General features: G+C 48.1%; 1 protein-coding gene across 11 annotated transcripts; it reads left to right on the top strand.

Moving 5' to 3' along the window:
- The first annotated feature begins 3,038 nt into the window (after window positions 1–3,038).
- Window positions 3,039–21,624, top strand: LOC121495506 (cytochrome P450 4F6-like). 11 transcript variants are annotated; one of them, XM_041763038.1, is made up of 13 exons: window positions 3,039–3,157; window positions 3,530–3,770; window positions 8,494–8,638; window positions 10,156–10,305; window positions 10,398–10,525; window positions 11,943–12,064; window positions 12,876–13,134; window positions 13,476–13,542; window positions 13,732–13,861; window positions 20,001–20,134; window positions 20,216–20,280; window positions 20,444–20,526; window positions 20,942–21,624. In XM_041763038.1, the coding sequence occupies exons 2-13, from the start codon at window positions 3,573–3,575 to the stop codon at window positions 21,117–21,119; spliced, it is 1,659 nt and encodes a 552-aa protein (XP_041618972.1). In that variant the 5' UTR covers window positions 3,039–3,157; window positions 3,530–3,572; the 3' UTR covers window positions 21,120–21,624. The 11 variants fall into 11 exon arrangements, 10 of the variants coding, with proteins under 10 accessions (XP_041618972.1, XP_041618973.1, XP_041618977.1 ...); XM_041763039.1 differs by having other exon boundaries at window positions 3,077–3,157; window positions 3,572–3,770; XM_041763043.1 differs by lacking the exon at window positions 3,530–3,770 and adding an exon at window positions 6,635–6,817 and having other exon boundaries at window positions 3,082–3,157.
- The last annotated feature ends 1,124 nt before the right edge of the window (window positions 21,625–22,748 follow it).

The raw sequence follows: 22,748 nt of genomic DNA on the forward strand, positions 1-22,748 counted from the left end.
ACATTCCTTGTTGGATGAGAAATGGACATTCCAGCCTCCTCTGACTCAGAGCAGAAAGTCCCCACTTGAGGCTTCCTGCCTCCCTCAATGGGCCTCTTATTTCCTTTCCTCCTCCTGTCACCTAATCCAGGAAATGAGGACGATGGATGGATTCTGTCCCTGCATGGCCACAGACACCTGTTGGGGTTTGAGTTCTTGGATATGGTGAAGCAATCTTCAGGACCTGCTTCTAGACTGAATATTGGACTAAATTTTGCCACCTTGGCTGGTTCCTTGAAGGACCATTAGGCTGTAATCAGAGTGTGGGTGTCAGTGGAATAAGGACACACTTGCTTATGCCCATGGCTGGGCCTATTATCCCATGACTGTGGGGCCCTTTCAACAACATGATCCACTCCTTCATTCAGGACCCGCTCAAAGGTCACCTCCTCCTGAAACCCTCACATCATAATCACTGTCCAATACATTCTTGATAATTTATTCAATTGATCATTGACTGTCCCCACTAGATATGAACTCCTTGACAGCAAGGACAGTGCCTGCCATGCTCATTGCTGCATCCAAGCATCTAGAATAATGCCCAGCACAGGGTAAGGCCTTCAATAAACACACAGCCCTGGAAAGGACAGATTTTTCTCCTCATTTGACAAGTAAAAAAAACTGAGGGACAGACAAAGTTCCCTAAGGTACATCGCAGAGCCAGACTCAGGTCTCTCTCTCTTTTTTTTTTTTTTTTTTTAAAGATTTTATTTATTCATTTGAGAGGGAGAGCACGGGCAGAGGGAGAGGGAGAAGCAGACTCCCCACTGAGCATGGAGGCTGATGCAGGACTCGATCCCAGGACTCCAAGATCATGACTTGAGCCGAATGTAGAAGCTTAACAGAGTGAGCCACCCAGTCACCTGACCCAGGTCTCTTAGAGCAGCTTTGATGTGCACACAAATCTCTGGAGATCTGGTGAAAACCTGATTTCTGATTCAGTTGGTGTATCAATGAGCTATCACTGTACAACAGACAGCCCCCAAAACTTAGTGGCTTAAAGCAATGACCACGCAGTGACTGCATGTGGACTGGGCTCAGACCAGATGGTTCTGCTCCATGAGACATCAGTCCGGGGCTGTGCTCATCTGGAGGCTCAACTGGGCTTGAATGTCCAAATGGCTCCTTCATGTGGCGGGTGGTTGATACTCATGGTTTGCTGGGAAGTCAGCTGGGGCTGGTGATCAGAGATGCCCAAGAGTGAGGCCCTTTCATGGGGCCCGGGCTTCCTCACAGCATGGCAGCTGGAGATGCATCCTGAGAGCAAATGTCAGTGTGGGTTGCCGTCCCTCTGTTGCCCATAACTGGCATGGCACAACCTCTACCACACACTATTGGTTACGTAGTCCCAGGCCAGTCCAGATTCAAGAGGAAGGGAAATAAATTCCTCCCCTTATTGGGGACAATGGCAAAAAAAAAAAATATATATATATATATAGCCACTGCCTTAGTGGGTCTGGCTTAGAGCCTCAGATTCTGCATTTCTAAGATGCTGCTGGTAATGCCAACGCCGATGGTCTGAGGACCACAAATTAAGTGGTCAGTTCTTCTTTTTTTTTTTGTAAATTTATTTTTTATTGGTGTTCAATTTGCCAACATATAGAATAACACCCAGTGCTCATCCCATCAAGTGTCCCCCTAGTGCCCGTCACCCAGTCACCCCCACCCCCTGACCACCTCACCTTCCCCCACCTCTAGTTCGTTTCCCAGAGTTAGGAGTCTCTCATGTTCTGTTTCTCTTTCTGATATTTCTGAGTGGTCAGTTCTTAGAGCCCCTGGCTGCAAAAGTCCCTTTCTTCCCTGAATAGTTAATGAGCACCCACTATGTGCCAGGATTCACCTTCACCTGTGCCATCATGTTGAATTACTTCTCTGTGTGGCTCAAGGGAGTTAGGGTACCTCCCGGGCCTTTCTTTCCTCCTCTTTCTTCCTGTTCCTTCTCAGACCTATCTGGCGCTGGCCCTTCTCTGGATGGACCATCAGCGACTGGATCCACCCCAGCCGAGGAGGAACATCTAGGACAATGTACCTCAACTTGCTGAGGGCTTCAAGCAGCCACCTGCGGCAGGATCGGGCAGGGCCAGAAGGAATGTGTGGGTTGGGGGAGAGGAAATGCCTTTCCTTAGTATCTTGTCATCCCAGGAGAAATGCTTGTTCCAGTTCTCTTGCTCAGTAGGCCCTGAAACTCTCCTTCACCTTGGAGCCTGACATGGGGAGACCTTGTTAGGGGCTGAGACCACCTCACAGGGAGATTTGGGACAGGATCTGGACAAGATGTGCCCCGTCTCAGGCCCTCATCTGACACCCATCTCCCAGATGGCAGTACTGAGCCCACAGGGGGCTGGCACAGCTCACAGTCCCAGGCAGGAGGAGCAGAACTCCACCAGGGTCTCCCAGCTCTGCTTCCTCTATCTGAGCCCCACCCTCTCCTGGATCCTGCGGCCCCCACATCCTCACCACCCCCCTGGTGCCCTCCTCAGACTGGGCCCCTTATCCCTGGATCTGATGCTGGTAATCCCCAGGCCTGGCTGGTTTCTTTGTTTCTGCAGTCCTATCTCAACCAGGTCCCTGGGCTGCTTGGAGGCAGGGCTTGAACTCCTGCCAGGGTGTGCAGTCCAGAGGCCAGAGGCTTCCTGATTCTGTGCTGGAAAATGGTGAAGCCACCCTCCTGACTCACACGTGGGAAGGAGCCTCAGAGATGTACTGGGACAAGGCTTGGCCCAACCCTGTGCCCATTGCCCCTGAACCCTCAAGTTCAAGCTTTTACCGGCCACACTGGCCTTGAAAGGGCAGGGGTGGCTGTTAACATGCCCCCCCCCACCCCGCAGCCATTTTTGCCCATCCCCCAACTCACCCCCCACCCCACGTGGGAGGCACAGAGCCTGAGGAACCAGCGCCCAGGCCATGTGACCCTGGACTGGTTTCTCTGTGTAGCCTGCTGGCTCTGTCCTCAGGTCTTGGGTGGTTGCCAGGTGGGGAGGTGGCAGACGGGCATGCCACCATTGGCTGACCCAGCCAAGCCCAGCCTCCCCCAGTTCAGAGGTCAGGGGCCAGGGACAAAGACCCACCAGGAGGAGGGGAGTGGAGCTTGTGTGGCCTAAATCCCTCCGGACAGAAGGTGACAGGCTGGGGCTGGCAGGGTTGAGAGTGTTCTGGTCTGGGGGGTGGGGAGGAGACACTGCTGCAGGCAAAAGTTTCCGGGAATCCAGCTGGCTGGGGGAGGATGATTTCCTTGTAACTGGATCTCGAGGCAACCTCCCACTGATTGAGTTTGAGTGTTTTTTCATAAGTCTCTCTCTCTCTTTCTCCCTCCTCCACCCCAATCTCTCCCACTTCTTCTGCCTCTGGAAGTCCCTGGGTTCCCCGCTCCTCTCTGAGCCTCTGTTTGCCCACTTCCCAGCGCTCACCATCCCTGCCCCTTCCTGTCCCTCCCATTGGGGCCCTCTCCCTCTGAAGTGAGCAGTTCACCAAGGTCACCTTTCTGCCCCAGTCCTGGTCCTCAGGGGTTCACCCTCCAGTCCCTCTGCCCCAGGATGTTGCAGGTGAGCCTGTCCTGGCTGGGACTGGGGCAGCTTGCAGTCTCCCCATGGGTGCTCCTGCTACTGGCTGGGGCCACCTGGCTCCTGGCCCGGGTCCTGACCTGGAGCTACAGCTTCTATGACAACTGCTGCCGCCTGCGGTGTTTCCCGCAGCCTCCGAAGCGCAACTGGTTTTGGGGTCACCTGGGCCTGGTGAGTGTGGGTGGGAGGACAGGTTTGGGGTGTCAGGGGATGGACTTCCTGCGGGTTCAGGAATGGGGCTCAGGGGTGGGGCTGGGGTCTGGGACAGTGGTGAAGGGCTGCACAGAGCCGGGTCCCCTGGTGCCCCCACAGTCTCCTCAGGGCCATCGTCCAGGATCTGCTCCCTGCCTGGCCCATCTTTGTTGGCCTCAGGCCAGCAGGTGCTCCTGTCTGGGCTTTGGTTTCTCTGCAGGAATCAACTATGACTTCTCCCCTTCCCTCCCTGCAACTGGGCCAGAGGAGAGGTGTAGACTGTCTATCCTTTTCTTCTTCTTCCTCCTTTTGTAATCTTGCCTCCCACCCCCACGGTGTATATCAATGGGCCCCACTGCCCAGCTTGGATCAAAGTTGACCACTTCCCCTTTGAGAAGGAATCACTCTGGTCTCAACCTTAATGGCCAAACTTATTTTACTTATTGCCCCCATCTGGCCAATCTTCACCTGCTCCAGCCTGGTTCCCACCCCCTGTTGGGCTTCCATGAGATGACCATGACCTCATGACCTCCCAGAAGCAATCTGACCTTGTGAACCACTGCATCAGGCCTGAACCTCCTTGTTCTCTGTGTTTTAGTGTTCAGCACACCGCCCTCCACTGGGCTCCATTGGGCTCCTCTTTCACCCAACCTTTCCATGTGGGAAGACCTGAGGGTCCCAACCCACCCTCCATCTTCTCTGGCTCCAAAGGCCATCACCTTACCCTGGGTCTAACTACCAAGTGGGTCATGGGCTCCTTCCACAGGTGAATTAAAAATTCAGGTCTCTCCAACCCCAGCCTCCCCTGGTTGAGTGAGGTCTCCTAAGCACCTCATTCTATCAAGTCAGAATTTGAACTCAGGCTCCCTCTTCAATCCTGTCCCACCCTCCATCTTGTCCATCCTTTCTTTGCCCACTTCTCATGCTTTGGGGCCCCTGGCTTCCCTCCTTTCTCTCCTGCAGTCTGGTCCTTCAGCACAGCCAGACATGCTGCCTCTATAGCCTCTCCTCAATCTATCCCTTCTCTGCATCCTCCTGTCACTTCTCCTGCCATATCCACTAGCATCTTTCTTTGGGAAGCTCTCTCTCCAACTCTCTGGGCTCTTCCTGGCCATTCTTGTCCCCTTTTTAGTCTTGAAGAGATTTTTCTGAAGTTTAGCTTTTAACACCACTATTTGGCTAAAAATCATTCTAACAGATTGCCCATCATTCTGAACATAGAGACTTAATGTTGCCAGGCCCTGTGCATATCCTAGACACTCCAAGCTGCTCCTTTCTCTCCCCTATGAACCAAACCATTCCTATCTCAGGACCTTTACTTGTTCTGCTCCTTTGCCAAGAAGGGCTTCCCTTCCTGCAGCCACTGGGTTGATCCCTCTTTTTCATTCTATTTTCAGTGCAAGTGTAATTTCTCCAAGCCTCCCTTCACTTCCCCCCATCAGACCTTGACCTCTGACTCTGTCCTGTTCAAGCTTAAACAGTAAATTGCCCAATTATTTGTGTGTTATCCCTCTCTCCCACTAGATAACAGCACTGGGGGACAGACCTGATATCTATAATGCCTAGATCAGGAGCTGATATACAGTTGACACTTAATAAATAATGTTTGATGATGTCATGGTGGAGGCCATGTCCTAGGCTCGAGTGAACTTACCATCACCTCTCTTGGTCATCCAATGCCAACGTGATGGGTGTCCAACTCCTCCTCTCCCCTCCGGCAGACCAGCTCATTACAGGACAGAATGTCCCAAGCTCGTCCTGAAGGTTACCTAAAATTCTAGGTCTTGGAAATTTCTCACCAAGCCCTGGGGGTAGCAGGAATGTTATAAAGTTACAGCAGTTCCTATGCCCTAAGAGCTTGGCCATGGAAACCGATCTGGGTCACTCTTTTCTCCTTTAGTTCTTCTCGCTGTGTGACCTCAGCTGAGTCACTCTCCCTCTCTGGTCCAATCTCATCAAGTGCCTCAGGGTCCTTGGGGATGGGGGAGGGGGTGGGGAAGGCAGTCACAAAGGTGAAAGTGACTTCTGTTCACCTTTCTGGCGCACCTGAGAGTATTTGTCAGGCCAGGATGGGGCACCCCAAGGGACTGGAGAGGATGCCTCACCAGGCTAACCCCCCCTTCTCCTTTTAGGGGATGTGACCTTGGTAATCTTCATTTGTAAAGGGCATGTCTTTTTTTCTTTTAAAAGACTTTATTAATTTATTCATGAGAGAGAGAGAGAGAAAGAGAGAGAGAGAGAGAGAGAGAGAGAGGCAGAGACACAGGCAGAGGGAGAAGTAGGCTCCACGCAGGGAGCCCGACATAGGACTCGATCCCAGGACTCCAGAATCACGCCCTGGGCAGAAGGCAGGTGCCAAACCGTTGAGCCACCCAGGGATCCCCATGTAAAGGGCATGTCTGATGGAAGAGTCCATAAGTGCAGGGGAGATAGAGTTGGAGATGGAGATGGAGATGGAGATGGAGATAGAGATAGAGACAGAGATAGAGATAGATAGAGATAGAGACAGAGACAGAGACAGAGATAGAGACAGAGATAGAGGGATCGCTGGGTGGCTCAGCAGTTTAGCGCCTGCCTTCAGCCCAGGGTGTGATCCTCATGACCCGGGATCGAGTCCCATGTCGGGGTCCCTGCATGGAGCCTGCTTCTCCCTCTGCCTGTGTCTCTGCCTCTCTCTCTCTCTCTGTGTCTCTCATGAATAAACAAATAAATAATCTTAAAAAAAGAGAGATAGATAGACAGGATTCACTATGTACAGCCTGGTAGGCAGTAGGGGCTCATAGGTGGGAGCTGCCCTCCTGTCTGATGACCAGAGTTCACATCTGTCCCCCGGGGTTTACCAGGGCTGGAAGGGCTGCAGATGCATCACCATGTGAGAAACTGGGGACTGTGTGGACTGGCCAGGACCTGACAGGATGCGGGGATGAGCCCAGTACAAGTCCTGAGGCCACTTGGCTGCCCACAAACCTCCCTCATGGGGACCTCTCTGAGGTTGGAAGGAGAAAAACCCCACTTCTCAAGCCAAGGTGAGCCTCTCTGTGGGGAGAGAGCATGTCTTCTCCCTGTGTCCTGGGATGCATCCTTGGGACGTGGAGAGCCTCCAGGACCCTCCTGTCCCCAGAGGGAAGGAACAGTAGGAAGCAGAGATTCCCTCCATCCAGGGAGAATCTGGACACTCTGTTCACTGTAGAGGCTGCTGGGAGCCTTGCCATGGCTCCTTTTGCAGAGGTGACACCCCCTGTCTTACTTGTAGCCCTCCCTGCCCCTCACCACAGAGCAGGACTTGAGGGTGGCTACCTACACCCAGGGACTTATGTTCTGCCTGGGGTCTTACCGTTTTTTGCCATCCTGACATTGCCTGGTCTGTCACCATGCCACATGTCCTCACCTGGAAAACATGATGGCGTGCCCCGGAGCAGCCAGCATCTAAGGGCTGGAAGCCCCTCCTTACCAAGCTTCTGGGAAGTCCCTGTGGATCTCAAGGCCCTTGCTGCTGCCAAGTGCCATTGGCCATTTCTTCCTTTCTGGACACTGCTTTGGGATGCTTGGAGAGACTCAGCCCCAGGCTCTGTCCTGGAGGAACTCCAATCTTGGGCATGTAGAGCTAGAGACACCCCCAATTATGGGTGGTCAGAGTGGGTCTCAGGGAGAGACGGGGAACCCAAGGGAAAGCAAGGCCTTTGCTCTTTGGGCAGGCTAGAAGAGTTCTTGGAGGAGGAGTTGTTGGAAGTGGGTCTGGAATGATGGGTAGGATTTTTTTTTAAAGAAAAAAAGATAAAGTATATGCTGTGGAGAGGAATAGCCACTTAAAGCCCTGAAGGGGACATAGTGAGCACCTGGTTTTTGAGCAGGAAGGAATTCAGTGCAGTGAGAGTGATGCCAGTGAGAGGCAGGGAAAAGGTGGTGAGGACAGCAGAGCCAGAGGGCCTACAGGACTGCGTAAAGGCAGGGAGTTTATTCTGAGGTCTCTGGAAAGCCATAGAGGGCATGGAGGTGAGGAAGCACAGACTCAGGGAATGGAAGAGATGGAAAGAAAAATAGGGGTGAATAAAGAGAGAGACGCAGAGAAAAAGGGAGAGAGACAGAGGACATACAGAGTGTAAAAGAAACATACACATATACAGATGCAAACACATATCATCTATCATCTGTCCATCCATCTTTCATCTCTCCCCATCCATCCATCCATCCATCCATCCATCCATCCATCTATCCATCCATCCATCCATCCATCCATCCTTACAGCCACCCATCCATTCATCAACTCATCCATCCATCCATCCATCCATCCATCCATCTGCCATCCATCCATCCACCCATTCATCATCTGTCCAATCATCCATCTTCCATTCATCCATTATCTATCTATCTATCTATCTATCTATCTATCTATCTATCTATCATCTATCTATCTATCATCTATCTCAATCATCTATCTATCAATATATCTATCAATTAGCTATCTATCAACTACCTAAAGAGACAGATGAAGAGAGTGAGGGGACATGGAGAGACTCATAGATAGATAGGCACACAAAAAGACAAATAGACCAACAGAAGGAAGCTGACTTAGTGAGATGTAGAGGTATAGACTAATAATGCAAGCGGAAGGGGGTGAGGGGTTGCAGTGGGCAGTTGTAACCTTCTGGGGTCTCCTGCCTGACCTGGCCTCATTCCCCTCCCCTGCCCCTGCCATCCCCAGGTGAAGAGCAATGAGGAAGGCTTGAGGATGATAGAGGATCTGGGCCACTACTTCCGTGATGTTCATCTCTGGTGGATAGGGCCTTTCTACCCTGTACTGCGGCTCGTCCATCCTAAGTTTGTTGCCCCCTTGCTCCAGGCCCCAGGTATCTCTCCCAGAAGCCCCCAACCTAGCCACTCCCCTGTTCCTCCTTCCAGTCCTTTCCATTTCTGGACAACACTCCTTGCCTTACCATTAACCTGCTAGGTGACTCTGGGCAGGTCCCTGGCTTTCTCTGGTTGCCAGTCCCTTTCGGTTTTGAGTGGTGGAAATTCAACACTGTTGGTCTAAGTAAAGAAGTGAATCTATTGACTGAAAAGCTGAGGGATATTGTCTTCAGGCATGGTTGGATCCAGGTCTTGAAACAGTGCTATTGGAACTCTGTCTTCATCTTGTAGTTCTGTGTTCCTCTGTGACAGCTTCACTGTCATGCTTAAGTTCAGCCCCCATGGAAATGTGAGCTCTTTCTCTGAGGACCCAGAAAAAGTTGCAGGATTCCTTTAAATTGGCCTGGCCTGGATCACAGGGACCAATTATTTATCTAGTTGCTGAGAAGTGACTGCTGATGCTTACGGTCATATGTTTAGCTCTGGAACAGAGGATCGGGTGACATGGTCATCCTCCTAACTACTTGGATTTGAGAGTAGAAGAGGGATGAAATGCTAGTTCCAGAAGGAGATGGATCCTGGACAGGCAGATAGCACAGGTGCCCATCCATCAGCATCCCTGCTAGTGGGCATTTCCTGGATGAGGAACCAAGACTCAAGGAGGCATACTAACTTCTGAAGGCTACATAGTATCCTGAAGCTTCTCTCTTGCTTCTCTGTGTTCTTGGCTGCTCTAGCTGCCTCTGCTGGGAGGGACTCTAAGCTGGAGGGGATTTTGGGGGTGAAGATGACCAGAGTATTGTGGGGGAAGATCTACCAAACCTCAGGCTGGTTAACTGTGTCTGGTTGGGTCTAGAGGGTCCTTGGTCTAGAGGCCAAGGGAGCAGTGGCGGCTCTCTTTGTGGTGAGAGGAGCATAGCATCTAAGGATGTCAGTAGACTTTGATCTCCTTAAGGACACAGGAACCCCTTACCTAAGCACTTAATGATGAGTATGACATGGAAGGGGATACTGAGGAAGGTTAGGTCACACCTGGGCCACGTCTGGGACATTAATGAGACCTTTAAGTCCTGTCCAAGACCATTTGTGGGACACACTGAGGTCATGTCAGGTTGTCTTTGGGCCCACATCAGAGCATGTTTTGTCATGTCAATATATATTATGCATGATGTTTCATGCCAGGACATGTTCATACATGCTGGGGCCATGTCAGAAGTCCAAAGAGATGTCAGGGGGTTCTGGGACAGATATAGTGTCCTAGGTCCCTGTAAAGGCATTTTGTGGAGTGCCAATTTGTGTTTGGGAGTTTCACATATGTTGGACCAGGTAGGCCATGTCAAGCCATGTTGGGGTGTGTTGTGCCATGTTAGTGTGTATGTAAGTACATGGGGGTGTGTCTGTGGGCTCTGCCTTTGTTCCACTCTGTGCTGCAGCCTGGTCTGGTGTCCCCTCATCTCCCCACTCCTCTCTGTTTTCTCTACCCTTGTTCCCGTTCCTGTTGTTTTGGGCTTGGAAGGGGTATGCAGACCCCTGTTGGGATCCTCCACCTCCCAACCAAAAGCCCCTTCCCACCTCTGCTCCATGGCACCTGATGGTCTATCTCTTGTGTCAGCCACCATAGTACCCAAGGACATGTTTTTCTACAACTTCCTGAAGCCCTGGCTGGGTAAGTAACGTGGATGAAGGGGGTTGGGGACAACAATGGGGTCTCAGTAGAAGACACTGCTCTTGCCCACTCCTTGTGGCTGTCTCTACTAGGGGATGGGCTCCTGCTGAGTGCTGGTGACAAGTGGAGCCACCACCGCCGCTTGCTGACACCTGCCTTCCACTTTGAAATCCTGAAATCTTATGTGAAGATTTTCAACAGAAGTGCAGACATCATGCATGTGAGTTCCTTAAACCCAGGGTCCCAGCTGGAGCCTTGGGAAAAGGGGAGCAGCCTCAGACACATATGATCTGGAGTCCTGGCTTTGCTGAATGGCTTTAGAGCCATTCCTTTTCCTCCCCAAGCTTCAGTTTCCCCATCTGTAAAATGGGGGCAATAAGCCCTTCTTAAAGAGTGGTCAAGATGTTGTAATGGAATCATGATCCTGGCATATAGTAGGTGCTCTTAAGGTTTTAGTTTGTAGTCTGCCTCACTGAAACTGTAAAATTTAAGATGAAGATTATATAGTAGCTCTTTCTGCATAGCTCTCCACCTTAAAACTCACTGGGTTGAAAGAATTAGTGTTTGTTATTGCTCACAAGATGATGAGTCAATAGAATAGTTCTTATGTTGGCTGGAATCACTCACATGTCTGTGGTCATGGGTGGGCTTGGAAGACAATTCTGCTTGTCCAGGCTCAGCTCTGCTGCACGTTTGGGGTGCTAGTTGGGGATGGCCTTGGAGGAATTACTGGACTCCTGCATTTGTCCCTGATCCTCTAGTAGGCTAGCCTGGGCTTGATCACACGATGAAGGCTGGGCTCCAAGAGAACGAAGAGAAACATGCAATACCTCTCGAAGCCTAATTTCAAACCAGGCAGCTATGACTCCCACCTTCTTCTCTTGACCAAAACAAGTCCCACATCCAGCTAGATTCAAGAGCTGGACAAAGAGGTTCTACCTCCTAATAGAAGACCTGCAAAACCTCGTTGCAAAGGGTGAAGGTATAGAGAGAGATGAAGTGGGGACATTTTTCAACAGTCACCTACCACTATGATAATGATGAAGATGAGGATGAGAGCTAACAGTTATTCAGCACTTGCTGTATACCAGAAATGATGCACCAGTTCTATTGCATATGTTGTCTAATTTAATTTTCACAACCATATGAGGTAGAGGTGACTATTATTGCCCCTGATGGTTTCATGTGATGAAATTGAGGCTCAGAGAGTTTAGAGAACTTGCCATGTTCACACAGCTAGCAGATGAGCTAATAAGTGGAGCTGGGATTCCAACCTGGTTTGTCACACCAACGCAAGTAATCTTAACTGTTACTATATCTTTGACAGGTAGAACCCAATGAGCTTTGACAGGAGGAAAGCAATGAATTGACCAAGGGCACACAGAGTGTAGGAGGTAGAGCCAGGATTTGAATTCAGGTCTTCTGACTCCCAGCCATGGGTTTTTTTTTTTCCCCCTTAGGGGTTCTTAATAGTAACAGTTTACATTCCCACCCAAGCCTGGTTCTTCCTGGAGATGGGTGCCTGAAGTGGAGGATAAGGAGGCTGGGTCTGGGGGAGTCCATCCTGGTGGTTGGGACTGAGAAGAAGCTCAGGGGAGGCAGGGGCCAGCCCAAGATTTGCCGCTTTCTCTGCCCAGGCCAAGTGGAAGCGCCTGGTGTCAGAAGGCAGCACCCATCTAGACATGTTTGAGCACATCAGCCTCATGACCCTGGACAGTCTGCAGAAATGTGTCTTCAGTTTTGACAGCAATTGCCAGGAGTAAGTCTCTGCTCAAGGTCTGAAACATTAACCATAGACTCACGGGAGTAGATAGGGGAGGGAGGGCTGATCAGCACAATCAGAAGGGACTTCCTGAAGAAGATGGATCAGAACTAGACATTGAAGGACAAGGAAGAGAAAGAGAAAGAGTGATCTTTTCAGGTAGGTAGAAATATGTGATAAAGTCCAGGGGGCTATGATGAGCAAAGCATGTGCCACAGTGAAGAGCTACCTTGGGAATGAGGTTGGATGGGTTGTCAGGGTCTGTGACTTAAGGACTTTCAAAAGCCAGGAAAAGGCATCTGAAGTTTATCTTGAGGTTTCCAAGCAGGCATGGAAGGTGTTTGAACAGTTGAGGGTCATGGTCAAAGCTGTTTTCATACATCTGGCTTTAGAGAAGACCAATTGTTGTATAGATATAGAATTCAAAGAGACCATGTAGAATAGGAGGCTTGAATTTGGTGAAGACAATGGGGCAGATTTGGGAGAAACTAAGGAAGAATGGTCAGGGTCATATATTGTGTAAGAAAGAGAGGAAGACAAGCATGATACCCAAGCTCTGTCCTGGAGTCTGGGACATGAGACCATTCATAGAGGTGGGATAGAGGGAGAAGCATGCCTGGAGAAGCATGTCTCCGTTTTGGATAAAGGCCAGGGGCCTATGATGAGCAAGGTATGTGCTACAGTGCTTCTGGGCTTCTGGTTGGTAGATGCTTCTAGGGTTTCATGCTTGTGGGTTTCTGGTTGGAAGGTGCTTCTAGGTTTCCATGTGGGTTAAGAAGCTGTTTCTTAAGGTTTTCTTGCCCTGCAGGAGTCCCAGTGAATATATTGCTGCCATCTTGGAGCTCAGTGCCCTTGTGGTGAAACGGAATGAGCAGGTCCTCCTGTACTTGGACTTCCTGTACAATCTCAGCCCTGATGGGCGGCGCTTCCGCAGGGCCTGCGAACTGGTGCACAACTTCACAGATGCTATCATCCAGGAGCGGCGCCATACCCTCATTAGCAGAGGCTCCTGTGACTTCCTTAAGTCCAAAACTATGGACTTCATTGATGTCCTCCTGCTGGCCAAGGTGGGCTTCCCTCGGATCAGAATTCAAGAGATAGAATGGAGCTTGACTTCAAATGTCATATGGGAGAACTTAGACTTGATCCAGAGGGTACTGGGGAGCCATGGAAGGTACTTGAGGAAGGGAGACATGGGTCAGGAATACATTTTAGACATGACTCTGTGGAAGGCTGCCTGGAGGGGATAAATAGGAGGCTGGAGACCAGGGAGAAGACCTGTGGGGTGGGCTCTAGAGATGATGAGGGATGGATCCTGCTTTGATGATGGAGCCTGAGGAGTTGTTTCAGATTAGACTCAAACACTCTCAGAGCTGGTCTGATTCAAGAAATCTTGCCCTTTCTCCAGGATGAAGAGGGAAAACAATTGTCAGATGAGGACATTCGAGCTGAAGCTGACACTTTCATGTTTGAGGGTGAGTATCCCAGTGTGGGACCACAGGGGGACAGGGGTCTGTCAAATCCCAGGAACTTGGGAGGTGGACCCTGGACCACCTCATCCCACCCTATCCTCCCCATCTTCCCTGAGGGCCTTAATTAAAGGAGCTGCCTACCCTCTGTGCTGAACAAGCCCAGAGACCCAAGCCTGTCTGGCTGCCTCTCAGGCCATGACACCACAGCCAGTGGCCTCTCCTGGGTCCTGTTCAACCTGGCAAAGCACCCAGAATACCAGGAGCGCTGCCGGCAGGAGGTGCAAGAGCTCCTGAGGGACCGTGAGCCTCAAGAGATTGAATGGTGAGTGCAGGTCCTTATGGTCTATTCTTGAACCCTTCTCATAGGCTTTGTTCCCCAGCTGGGGAAGGGGAAAGAACTTTGTGTTAATTTTGTCATTATTGTTTCCTGGGAATAGGGGTGGAGCCTGAAGGCAGGCTGGTACCCAGCCTGGAGAACAGGGGAAACAGAAAGATGTGTGTCCATATTTATTGCTCTGTTTTAATAAAATCAGTTCCCCTTTTTGAATACCACTTTTCTCCTTTGTAAATGGGGTGGGGCAGGGAATCTCTCCTCCACAGGGCTGCTTGGAGAACTGTGACAATGTGTTTAGAACAGATGCCATCCAGCATGTGTTCAGTAAACGAACTTCTCCCCTCCTTTGCTTTTCTGCCTGAGGTTACACATTTCCCCCCAAAGACCCTTACTCCCCTTAATTTGTGCTCTTATACCTAATTATAGATTCTAAACAATCTATTCCAGGCATTCACAAGAGGTCTTTGGGTGTAAAAATTATTACCCATTTCTTTGTTTGGTAAACGTGTCCACACTATCTGTCCTCTCCCAACTCCGTGTCCAGTCCCATTCGAGTCTTACCTGGACAAGGCTGACACATAGAGGAAAGAAGGTGGGCGAGGCTGGATAGTGAAGCAGCAAATAAGAATTCACCACTCTGGTTGTGGGTAGTGGACATCCAGGCCTTGTGCAAAGGCCAGGATGGAGGCATGCAGGAGTGAGCCTGGCTTGTTAGGGAGGAGGTCAAAGTGGCTAGAGCCTCATGAAATTTACAGTGTAAAGAATCAGAGGGGCTCTCAGTGAGGCTAGTCCTTCCTGGAATGCTTTGGAAACCATGTGAAGACTTTCCAAATGTGTCAGTTCAATTTTCTGGGAAGCCAATATTGGATAAAAGATAAAAGTGGGCAGGGATGCTGCCGTTAGGAGAGTCTCACGTTGGGCAGAAATGCTCAGGAAGCAAGGGCCCACCGTGCCCTGTCATTGGCTGGGAGCCATGCAAGAGAAAGCTTGGGCTGGAGAGAAAAGTCAGATATTCTTTTTTTTTTTTTTAAAGATTTATTTATTTATTTATGAGAGAGAGAGAGAGAGAGAGAGAGAGAGAGGCAGAGACACAGGAGGAGGGAGAAGCAGGCTCCACGCCAGGAGCCCGACGTCGGACTCGATCCCGGGACTCCAGGATTGCGCCCTGGGCCAAAGGCAGGCGCCAAATCGCCAAGCCACCCAGGGATCCCCCAGATATTCTTATTAAAAATATCTGTAGCTACAGGGGCAAACTGGGAGAGGATGAGCTAGAGCCTGGAGGTCTGGGGGGCAGATTTGTGGCCAAGGGCTGAAAGATGCAGAGGAGATATTGAACTGGACACTTTGGAGGTAGTGGCCTCAACTTCAAGGCTTTGCTCAGCACAGCAGTTCTGTGAAGTGGAGAAGTCTTTGTGTGCGTCTTCCAACTTCAATTATGTGCTTGGTAAAAATTCAAACAGTATGAAATGGTTTGCCATGGATATAAGTCTTCATCTTTTTTCTTTCTTAGCTCTGTTGAGGTATAGTTGACACATAATACTGTGTAAGTTTAAGGTGTACAACACAAGGATTTGATATACGTATATATTGCAAGATGAGTAAAAGGTTAAATTCTTCTATTATCTCACATAAGCCTCCGTCTTATGCGAGCACCCCAATCCCATCTCCACCTTCCAATGTTCAGCCTATACCCACATGTATTTGTCCTCCATTTCTGTTACTTTGCTCATTCAGTTTTTTTCCTACAACTGAAAGTATACACAGAACATTCAGACATGCGTGTTGAGAATATAACTTCAAGGTCTTTTCTTTTTTTCCCCCAAGATATAAGTTTGGGAAATTAAATTGAATTACAAAATCAATAATGGGAAGAAGACTTTTTATTGTTTCTTGCACAAAATGAAACGCTATGGAGAAAATTATGTTCACTTTTGAAAATTAGGTGAACCCCAAGCCTAATCAATCCCCTGTCTCCTGAGGGGTCTCTAGGGACATCAGTTTGTCATATGTTCTTTCAGGCTTTTCTGAAATTCTTATATTTATATTTATATTTATATGATTATTATAGTTTAATAGAAATATACACCCATACATTTGGTCACTTGTTCTTTTCACTCAATATTACAGCTTAGAGCTCCTTTCTGAGCACTGTATAGCATTGCATAAGTTTTTCAGCTCCCCACTCTGTTGAGGACATTTATGTGAAGATTTATAGTATGACAGATATTGCTGAACTTCCTTTCAGCATCTCCGTACTGATATACCCTATAGTGTATGTTAGGACTAGTGATCCCTATTTCCACCTTTTTGATAGCTGCACAGTATGCCATCACACGAATGTACCACAATTTATCTAAACATTCCTCTGTCGATGGACATTTGTGTCGTTTGGGACGTTTTGCTGTAATAAACATGACGTAGCAAACATCCGTGTACCCTGATTTTTGCTCATGTGTGTGGATGTCTCTCCAGAACAAATTTCTAGAAGTAGTGTTGCTGAATCAAAGACCATTTGAGTTTTCAGAATTTAATAGCTCTTGGCAAATCCACTCCTACAAACAGATTTTCAGAGTGCCAATTTCCTTGCATACTTTCTGACAATGTGTGTTATGAAACTTTAAAACTTTCCCCAATCTGTTAGGTGAATATAATACTTTGTTTTTCTAATGAACATCACTTTAAGTGTTGGTAAAACAGCACTATTCTCACGTTTATGAACCATGCATATTTCTTTTTCTGTGAAGCGTCAGTTCGCATAATTAGTCCTTTTTACTTTGAGGTTTTTTAAAAATTGATTTATTAGGACTCTTTAAATATAAAGAGAACTAGTTCCTTTTCTGTTATGAAAAAATTCTTTCCCAGGATGTCTTTTGACTTTATTTTAGTTTTCACTGATTTATTTGTAGTCACATTTATTAACTTTTTTAATAGCTTCTTTTTTTTTTAATGCTTGAAAAAGCTCTTCAGCATTGGGTGTTATGCTATATGTTGGCAAATTGAACTCCAATTAAAAAAAAAATAAATAAAAGAAAAAGCTCTTCACACTTTAATGCTAAACTGTAAAACTTGTTTGTTTTCTTCTAACGGATTTAGTTATTAAAACCATTTTATTTAATTTAAATTTTACTTAATATTTTTATTATTATTTATTATATTTGATCCCTTTTCCATGTGAAATCTATACTGATGTAAGTACTGAAGGAGGAATCTTTTTTTTTCCTTCAAATGGCTAACTATTTCAACAGATTTTGTTACATATTTTGTATTTGTCTTAGGATTTTAAATAATAGCAGCTTTCCAATAAACAAAATTTGTCCATTTATTGGGGTTTATTTCTGGGCCCCATTCTGTTCTATTTATATATTCATATATAAGCACTAAGCAGTCTTTATGATCATATTAAAAAACATTTTCATACTCGATAAAGTTGTTCCTATTTCATTACTTTGCCTTTACATTTTTTTCTTGAATTTTTATTTTTTTCATTTGAACTCTGTGATTGGACTGGGTAGTTTGAAAAATAGCCTTCAAAATTTTAGTTAGTTATTTGGACGTCAGGTGCCAAGGATGAAGTTAGCTGCGGCCCTCAATTCATGACTACTTATCATCATTTTTTAATGCAATACTTACTTATTTCCATTCATTCAAATTCTCCACTTCCAGCTCCCCACCAATATAATTCTAGAGTGTCTAATCCTTTTATTTGCATAATTTGTTGTTTTGGGCGAATGCATTTTAAAATTCACAGATATGTGTTATATCACAGACCTCTGCTGGTTCTTAGCATTTTCAGAAACATAGTACTATGATGTTATTAGACATTCCTGGTTCTAAGTACCTTTAGGTTATTGCTTTGATTGTCATATAGAACTTCCCTCTCCAGTCCTTTAGAGCTGAACATCCAGGAGAGCTCAGTCTCATTACTGCAATGAACATCTTCGTGTGCATGGCTTTATCTGCCTGAGAATTTCTCTGTGTTCTATGCCCCAGAGCCAGCGTGCTAGGTCGCAAAACACGCCTTGCCTTTCTTTGACCACAATGATGCCTCCAGAGTGGTGGCTCCTGTCTGTACCTTCACTATCAGCACATGGGATCTCTCTACTCCTACACACCAGCTACTTAATCCTTACCATCACCCACCTTGTTAACTCTACCCTCGAATAGATGTGAAGTAATAGCTCATTGCTATACAATTTCCATTTCTTGCATAACTTTGAACTTCTCTTCATGTTTTAAATCTCTGAGTTTGAGCTCCCATGAATTCCTAGATCATGTCCTTTGTCTACTTATCTCTTGAGTTGCCTGTCATTTCTCTTGTTGATTTGCAGGAATTCCTTGTATATTCATGATATTGTTCTAGATCCATATAATTATTGTAGATAATCTGTGAATTTCTCATCTGAATGTTAATTTGGTCCATGGTGTCTTTTGTTAAACAGAAATCCTTAGTTCTGTGCATATTTTTCATTTTCCTTTGTTTTGGTTTTCCAGTTTATGTTTAGGGATTTTTTTTAAAGATTTTATTTATTTATTCATGATAGTCACAGACACACACACACAGAGGCAGAGACACAGGCAGAGGGAGAAGCAGGCTCCATGCACCCGGAGCCCGATGTGGGATTTGATCGCGGGTCTCCAGGATCACGCCCTGGGCCAAAGGCAGGCGCTAAACCGCTGCGCCACCCAAGGATCCCATGTTTAGGGATTTTAAAGAATTCCTTCCAACTTATAGATCACAAAGATGTCTTCTATGTTATATCTTCTTTTAACTTTGTGGTTTTACTGTTCATGTATAAGAGAAGACTCCATCTTGTATATGGAGTGCATGGTGATGAGTTCTTTTTGTTTCCATATAATCAGTTGTCTGAACCATCCATTATCCGGGGTTGTGGAGCCTCCTTTACCAGATGCTATGTTTTCACCTATTTACATGCCTGTCTGTGAGCTCTCTATCCTATCCTATGGGTCTGTTTTCTTGTTCTTGCAACAGTACCATGCTGTGACTTTATTTATTATTACCACACTTTTATAATAGGTCTTAATATCCAGTGGATGAATTGTCTTTCTTTGATCTTTTATTTTTAAGTTGATAGAGCTCTTGAACTTTAATTTTTTCAAATTGAATAAAATTACCGAGTTCCAAAAAAATCAACTAGATTTTTATTTGATTGCACTGAATGTATGGATTAACTTAGAAAGAATCCACACCTTTTTATTATTAGGTCATCCCACCTTAGTGTGGATCTTATTTGTTCAAATAACCTGTTAAGTCCAGTACCAAGATTTCATTTTCAGCTAATTGAATAACTTAAAAAAACTTTCTTATGCAAATATACTACGCTTTTAAGGATGCCCTGTGAGAACATGAGAGACTCCTAACTCTGGGAAATGAGCAAGTGTTAGCGGAAGGGGAGGTGGGTGGGGAGGATGGGGTGACTGGGTGACGGGCACTGAGGGGGCACTTGACGGGATGAGCACTGGGTTTTTTGCTATATGTTGGCAAATCGAACTCCAATAAAAAATATACAACAACAACAAAGAAAAGGATACCCTGTGAATGTATTTTTCTCAGAAATACTTCTAAGAATGCTAGGCTAAATTTCCTTCCAGGAGTGACTTTTGTGATTTTCATTTTCTTTTCTTTTTTTATTATTTTTTTTTATTGGAGTTCAGTTTGCCAACATATAGCATAACACCCAGGGCTCATCCCGCCAAATGCCCCCCTCAGTGCCCATCATTCAGTTGGTCTGAGGGTTGTGGGTTATTGTTAAGCTGTTCTTTTTTTTTTTTTAAAGATTTTATTTATTTATTCATGAGAGACACACACATAGAGAGGCAGAGACACAGGCAAAGGGAGAAGCAGGCTCCACGCAGGGAGCCCGATGTGGGACTCCATGCTGGGTCTCCGGGATCACGCCCTGAGCCGAAGGCAGACGCTTAACCGCTGAGCCACCCAGGCGTCTCAATTTTCATTTTCTAGTGGTTAAATCTTTGGCTCATCTGGAGTTTATTTTGTTATAGAAGTGAGGGTCAGAGCAAGGAAGGGAGAGAGTCTCTAGGAGCAGCAGGAGGGCTTGGGGGGTGTCTTTGATACGATTGGTGGATAATTGTTGGGGGGCTTCCTTAGGGACGACCTGGCCCAGTTGCCCTTCCTGACCATGTGCATCAAGGAGAGTCTGCGGCTGCACCCACCTGTCACAGTCATTGCCCGGCGATGTACCCAGGACGTCGTGCTCCCCGATGGCCGGGTTATCCCCAAAGGTGCCCACAGCATCAGGGATAGAAGGGTGGTGGTCCCATCAGCCGAGACCTCATCCTGACTGTTCCCCTTCTCTCCCATAGGGAACAACTGTGTCCTCAGCATCTTTGGGATTCATCACAACCCATCAGTCTGGCCGGATCCTGAGGTGCTGCGCATCCCTCTTCTCTATCCCACCACCTGATGAGGGGGCGGAGTCCTGACCCGGGGTGTCTTACAATCCCCCTCCACTGTATCCACTTGTCTTTTGTATCCGGGTCTAGGTATCTTGAGAAACCCTGACCAGCAGCCTTACCTCTCTGTGCCCCCAGGTATACAATCCCTTGCGCTTTGACCCAGAAATCCCCCAGAAGAGGTCACCCTTAGCTTTTATTCCCTTCTCTGCTGGGCCCAGGTGAGCCAAGAGGGTATGTGAGGTGGGAATGGGGTGGTGGGGGCAGGGGTCTGGGACTGAGATCCCAGGAACGTCTGTGGGAGAGGGAAAGGGGGGACGTTGAGGATGGCTCTCCTTGTCTCCCCTCCTCCGGAGGTTAGGAGTCAGGGTCTGGGGAGTGGGGGCGGCTGGGTCCAACGAGGGGTCCGCGGGGTGCTCAGCATCTCTGCCGCGCGCGCGCCTGCGGGCCTGAGTTCAAGGCTGGGGTCTGGGCCCAGCTCCCGGGATGGACGGGCAAGCCCCCAGCGGGGTCCCAGGCGCGTCAGCCCCTTGTGCATCCCTGCGGGCGGCGATGCGGGTCCCGCCCGGGCTGGGTTCTGGGCGCGATGGGCCCTGCCGGGGTCCCTGGCGAGTGCGAGCCCCCCTCCGCCCTCAGGAACTGCATCGGGCAGGCGTTCGCCATGAGCGAGATGAAGGTGGTGCTGGCGCTCACGCTGCTGCGCTTCAGGGTCCTGCCCCACGAGGAGCAGCCGCGCAGGAAGCCGGAGCTCATCCTGCGCGCCGAGGGCGGACTTTGGCTGCGCGTGGAGCCGCTGAGCGCGCGCCCCCAGTGACCCGCCAGCTCCGGCTGGGCCCAGCCCGACGCGCGCGCCTCGCCTTGCAGGTTCCCGGGAATAGAAGCGCGTGGTCTCCCCCGCGCGAGCCTCACGGGGAGCCAGCAGGGGGCGCGTGGGCCCCGCGGGAACGCAGGGGTGGGGTGGGGGGGTGGCCAGGCGGGGTGGAGGGGAGGCTGGGTCTGGGCCGGGCCCTGACAGCCCTTCCAGCTCATCCCAGATCCCCGTCCTGATGGCAGGTTCTCTCAGAGCCCATTAAGGGAGTCTGTCCCGTGGGCAATAGGGAGCCATGGGAGGTGTTTTTTAACAGGAGAGGGACCAGCGTTAAGGACTGAGTTAAGGGGCATGTTTGAGATTCTGGGTCAGAGGAGGACCCATAGTGATCGCCCTGACCTCTGTTCCTATCTAATATGCCCGAACTTTTCTAACCTCCTAATCCTTCACTGTGTTTCTATGGTTGCCTTGTATACTTAAACATAGCAAAATATAGATACTTTATCCTGTGTGTCTGATCATTGAAATCACTTTATTTGTTATATAGCCTGCTGTTTTTGCTGGTTTTCACTGGTAGGGTGGGTGTACTTGTGCCTGGTTATCTTCGCCTGGGAGTTTATCATATTTGAAATAACATTTGTAGAATTTGAAGAAGGTAGCATTGTCTAAGGAGGAAGTCTTGGAGACTTGCTGGTTGAAGATAATGTTGAGTGAAGTTCAAGGCTTGTGGTGCCCAAGATCATGAAGGCAGTTTAAATTCTAGCTGAGATCACATTGTAGGCTCCTCCACTCCTGTGCTCTTGCCTTGAGGGGTGGAGCTTTTTGAGGTTTCTACTTATGTATGGAGGGTCTTCTTGCAATTCCTCTTTTTCCCTATCACTGTAGGCTTTGATTTTTCTCCCCTGATCATTGATGTAGGAAACAAGGCGAAAAGAAAAATTATTAAATTTCCTACCACTTTACAGCCCATTGACAAGTCCTTGAAAAAAGCAGGGTGACATTCCTCTAGACATTCAATCGCCTTGATGTTAATAGTTTGCTAAGGACAAAAGGCAATCTTTTTTTTTAAAGGTTTTATTTATTCGTCACACACACACTCACACACACACACACACAGGCAGAGACATAGGCAGAGGGAGAAGCAGGCTCTCTGTGGGGAACCTGATGCAGGACTCTATCCCAGGACCCCAGGATCATGATCTGAGTCAGAGGCAGACACTCAACCACTGAGCCACCAAGGTGCCCCATTAAAAGGTAATCTTAGTCCAACCTCCAGGATCCTGTAAGTCTACTTTAACATATGAAAATTCCTTTGGAAACTTCTTTATCTCTATCCCCAAGATACATGTTGGCAACCATTCCCCAAGCATATAACCTACTAATATATATCTGCAGGGTCTCATGACTAAGGTTTTATTAGACAGTAGTAAGTGACCTTTTTCCAATGATAGCTAGGCCCCTCAGGGTCCTGGAAACCTTGCTTCCAAAATTCCTTAGAGACATGCTATCCCTAACCCCCTCCCAACTTGAAGTATATAATGAGCCACCCTCATGACCCCAGTACAGCTCTTTTTGCCCATGACTCCTGTCCCCGTGGTTTTATGAAACCACCTTTTTTGCACCAAAGATGTCTCA

This window comes from Vulpes lagopus, chromosome 7 (genome assembly GCF_018345385.1).
Source record: "Vulpes lagopus strain Blue_001 chromosome 7, ASM1834538v1, whole genome shotgun sequence".
Classification (NCBI taxonomy): Eukaryota; Metazoa; Chordata; class Mammalia; order Carnivora; family Canidae; genus Vulpes; species Vulpes lagopus.

What these genes read in the sequence shown, in the direction of transcription:
- LOC121495506 (XM_041763036.1), top strand. Translation starts at nt 9,624, where the DNA reads ATGATGAGTATGACATGGAAGGGGATACTGAGGAAGGTTAGGTCACAC. An exon ending in CTTCCTGAAGCCCTGGCTGG is followed by an intron (nt 10,306 to 10,397) that starts GTAAGTAACGTG and finishes TGTCTCTACTAG; the next exon opens with GGGATGGGCTCCTGCTGAGT. An exon ending in CAGTCTGGCCGGATCCTGAG is followed by an intron (nt 20,281 to 20,443) that starts GTGCTGCGCATC and finishes CTGTGCCCCCAG; the next exon opens with GTATACAATCCCTTGCGCTT.